Here is a 3,955-nt window from a genome sequence, read left to right as displayed (position 1 = left end):
TATAAGCTTCGTTATCATCTAGAAGTTCTTGTCAAAATAAAATAATGCGAATCACATATTAATTTGCAACTTTAACTAATGCCGACATGCGAGTATTCCAATGAAGGATAAATTTCTAGTAAGTCAACGAAATAAATATTCAACAACACGTTCAACTTTTTACCCAAGCCAATTTTGGCTTTTGATCAACCTTTAAAGACCTCTTTAGTTTAGTTGATGGAGACAAATCGATATTATAATAATAACTACTAAACAACTTTTTAAGCTTCTTTTTTCTTTTCTTACCTAATGATTCAAAAACTAATGGCCCTTATCAAGTCAAGATTTTTCACATAAGATGTTCTGGCAGGGTAAGGTTGAAGTTGAGCTAGACAGAATATGACGATGGTTTTCATTGTGCTTCCAATTTTGTAGGGCTTTAGACAGAATATTTATGGTGCAAAGCAAAATAGTTACTGTAAGACTTTAGTTTGACTTGTTTTTTCCAGTCTATCTTAAAGAGAAATTTTCAGATATTCCACTTGAAAGGGGAGCATAAGGATAATTGTGTTCTGAGTCAAGTGAATTAATTATAAATAGCAATATAACAAAATAAGTCTTTCCATAAGCTATAAAACATTTTTTAGAGTAATACATCTCCAGTGAAGATGCTTACAACTTACAAGGGTGGGATAAAATGGAAAATATGATCAGATTCGGCACTGTGTGAAAGGTGCCACTTAGATAATATACCAATCAGGCTAACATGGATTGTCAAACAACCGCTGATCCCACTAAAGGTATCCTTCATTCAAGATACTTAACCATGGATCTCATGTTCATTATTCTTCTCGAACCATCTTACACCTTTCATTAGTCGCCTAACAAAGTTGAAAGAAACAAGTCCTGCACAAAACCAGATCTCCCAGCAGCTTGTCTCATCCTTTTCTCCCGCTCTTCGCTGCTCAAGGAGGGATCAAAACTGCACAAAGACACAGATCAAAGTTCTGATTCACAAGTCATTCTCTAATAGTCATTTAGCATGCATACTATTCCTGAATAATTGACCCAGCTAGATGAGTACACAAAAAATACAGAAAAGAGACTACTGTTTAGTAGCAGAGTCAATATTTGAGACATTCTTGTGGTTTTTGTTAAAATAAACAATGCATGGGAATGAGTTCATAAAAAGGACAATGACTCTTTATGAATTACATAATTATGTGTTAATTAGACTTTCGTGATGACTTGAAGGATTAAACATCAGAATATCTTTTTATTGTATACTGACAAGGCAGCCAAAATTCATAAAAAAGTACCTTGACTTCCAAATATGTTCAGGTGTCACATTTTTTGCAGAAGAATCCTCAGCAGTTGTCACCACAGATTTTGAAATCTCTTCTGCTTCACAGGCTGGGAAATTCAAAATAAATGAGGATAGAAAGGGATCAGTAGCAACATTAGACACTGCTGCACTGTTTGACCGGTATCCTCCGCCAGCACCACCAAGAAGCACCTGTAGATGAGCCTCACGAAGATCTCGACCCAAGAGAGACAGTGTCTGACTGTTTGGAATAGCAACTCTTCTTAACCTGCGTCTTCTCTGTACGTAATTCTTAGTCAAGGGAATCCACTAAATTTTTTCAATTTTCACTCAACAAACAACCATTATCTGTTCAGGTTTACAGTATTCAAACAAAACATCGGTACAAAGGATATCTTGAATAAGTGCCCGTGTTGCAGCGTTATGTGACTTAACATGTCCCTTGCAACTTTAACAGAGCATACAGGACAAATCTGCATCCCAGAAAAACCAAGACTGAGCTACCATAACCCGATACAGTTAAGTCAAATATTGAGGCAGGGGTAAAAAGCAACAACACAGAATTTTAGCCTTTCGTTTTTCCTGCACATGGTATATTAGTACGTACTCCCGAACTTCAATGATTTTTTTCATTTATATAGTTCTTTCAAACCAATTCTTCAGACTCAGCACACACACACATATATATGCAAGCATACACATGTATATAATGCAAAAATATGACCAATTTACAATATAAACAATATAAACGGTTATAAACCTCACTTAACAATCTAGTTTTATAATTCATCAAGCTAGCTTTATAATGATGAATTAGGCTTAAATTCACTTCTTAATATACTCTCCCTCACTCACACACACACACACATATATATATATATATATATGCAAGCACACACATGTGTGCGATGTAGACATACACAACAAATGAACTAAATTCTAATAGTGCGTACTAAGGCAGCTTATCCATATCAGTGATCAACAGATTGTTAATTACTGGTAAAATTCACAACTCGGGGTTCAGGAGATCATCAATCGACATGTTACTTTTTTATTATATGATATATAACTATTTTCCATCTGAAAAAGTGGTTGCTTAGAACATACCTCTTGAACGATCTTGGATGTATTGTAGTTATGACTTAAGCACAGGCATACAATAGACAGGTGCAACTAAAAAAGACAATTCTCCTTGGGGCTAAGCCCTCTTGATTTCATACTTGAACCCTATTCTTTATATCAATTTCCTGATGGTCTTTATAATAGATGACAAACTTATACAACTAAACCACATCTTGACACGCAAATTTCCTCGTCCACAACGGTTAAACTAATCATTTATATACATTCTGGGGCAAATTTCCCTCATTACTTCTAGATGTTCTCATAAATAAATCACAAACCTTGCAAAGTGTACCAACAAAGGGCAAGGAACAAAAGGCGACAAGGATAACAGCAAACTACTTTGGTCATCATGACTAATGTTAAGGTCAATCAAAAGGTAAGACCATGCCAAGACCTACAGTAGATTAGCTCTCCAACATCCTGAACCTCAATAACTTCAAAATATGCCCTTACATGGTCTTAGAATTCTTCTGAAATTGAAATCTCTACAGGTTTCCTCTACACAAAATATACTAGCATGCTTCCTAGTAAATATTAGACAACTTTGCTATCAAGGATACCGATTCTCAAAGACTAAAAAAACAAAGATCCAGCGTTCCATTTTTTTCTAACGAAACAAACATCATAAAAGAACATCTGAGAAAAAAAAAAGCCTCGTACCGTGACTCTGGCTTCGCAAGAATGTTCGTCTTCAAGATGAGAACACAAAGACGCGATGTCAAAGTCTTCATAGCAATAGGGGCAAGGGAAATCGGGTCGCACCTCTTCTTCCACATCAAAATCATCGATTCCCAACCGATCTGACACACCCCAGATATTCAAAATTAAAAAAAATATATTTTGATTGAACCCAGAAAACCTTCTCCAGAAAAGCTAAAAAGGGAATTGTCACGTAGCACAATTAACACGAACCTAAATGAGAATTCTGATGGTGATGCTGAAGCGTGTATTGGCGTTTAGCGGCGGCAAGACGCGAGGTCCAGAAGTCAGAATCCATTGAAAGATCGAAGAGATGAATTGATAAATGGGTTATGTAAAAAATTCAAATCAAATCACCACCTTCAACAGATTCAACGAACACTTTTTTTCCCTCTCTAATGAATGAAAATATTTTGAGATGCAACGTGATCTCAGGTCCTAAGTGTAGAGAAAAAAAATAAAAATAAAAATAAGAGTTTAATATCGTTCTCCGAAAATGATTTGACTTTTTCTAAGAGTTTCAGAATCGCCGACTGTAATGGAGTAAGGCGCGTTTTGTTTTGTGGTTAGCATCAAACTTGAGATTAAACAAAGGAGCAGAGATGTCAGAGTTTATCTTAAGATATACACACCTTTGATTTTTTTTTCCTTTCTTATTTTCATGTGGTTATCACAATTTTTCTTTCTTCTTTCCTTCTTTTTTCTACCCTATTTTTGCCCTCTGTCTTTCTCAATTTAATTCTGCACTTAATTTCAAAATATTTAATTAAATTTCAGTACTCTGTTAATGTAATTCTAACACAAATTTTAGTTTTCTAATCATGACTT

The 3,955-nt window shown here is 35.0% G+C and overlaps 1 protein-coding gene across 1 annotated transcript; it reads right to left on the bottom strand.

Moving 5' to 3' along the window:
• Window positions 1-584: 584 nt before the first annotated feature.
• On the bottom strand, window positions 585-3,723 carry LOC124824842 (protein DEHYDRATION-INDUCED 19-like). The gene is made up of 5 exons (XM_047297349.2): window positions 3,341-3,723; window positions 3,089-3,228; window positions 1,699-1,776; window positions 1,299-1,588; window positions 585-961 (listed from the first exon to the last, which is right to left on the bottom strand). Exons 1-5 carry the CDS (start codon window positions 3,423-3,425, stop codon window positions 853-855), a joined length of 702 nt encoding a protein of 233 aa, XP_047153305.1. The 5' UTR covers window positions 3,426-3,723; the 3' UTR covers window positions 585-852.
• Window positions 3,724-3,955: the final 232 nt, after the last annotated feature.

The sequence above is a fragment of the Vigna umbellata genome, chromosome 1 (assembly GCF_029865625.1).
Source record: "Vigna umbellata cultivar VRB3 chromosome 1, Vumbellata_1.0, whole genome shotgun sequence".
NCBI classification, from domain to species: domain Eukaryota; kingdom Viridiplantae; phylum Streptophyta; class Magnoliopsida; order Fabales; family Fabaceae; genus Vigna; species Vigna umbellata.
Note: the sequence above shows the minus strand (reverse complement) of the source record. Positions and strands in the feature narration are given on the sequence as shown.

What these genes read in the sequence shown, in the direction of transcription:
- LOC124824842 (XM_047297349.2), bottom strand. Translation starts at nt 3,425, where the DNA reads ATGGATTCTGACTTCTGGACCTCGCGTCTTGCCGCCGCTAAACGCCAA. An exon ending in CTTGCGAAGCCAGAGTCACG is followed by an intron (nt 1,777 to 3,088) that starts GTACGAGGCTTT and finishes TCTGGGATGCAG; the next exon opens with ATTTGTCCTGTATGCTCTGT. An exon ending in GAACATATTTGGAAGTCAAG is followed by an intron (nt 962 to 1,298) that starts GTACTTTTTTAT and finishes GTCTTTGTGCAG; the next exon opens with TTTTGATCCCTCCTTGAGCA.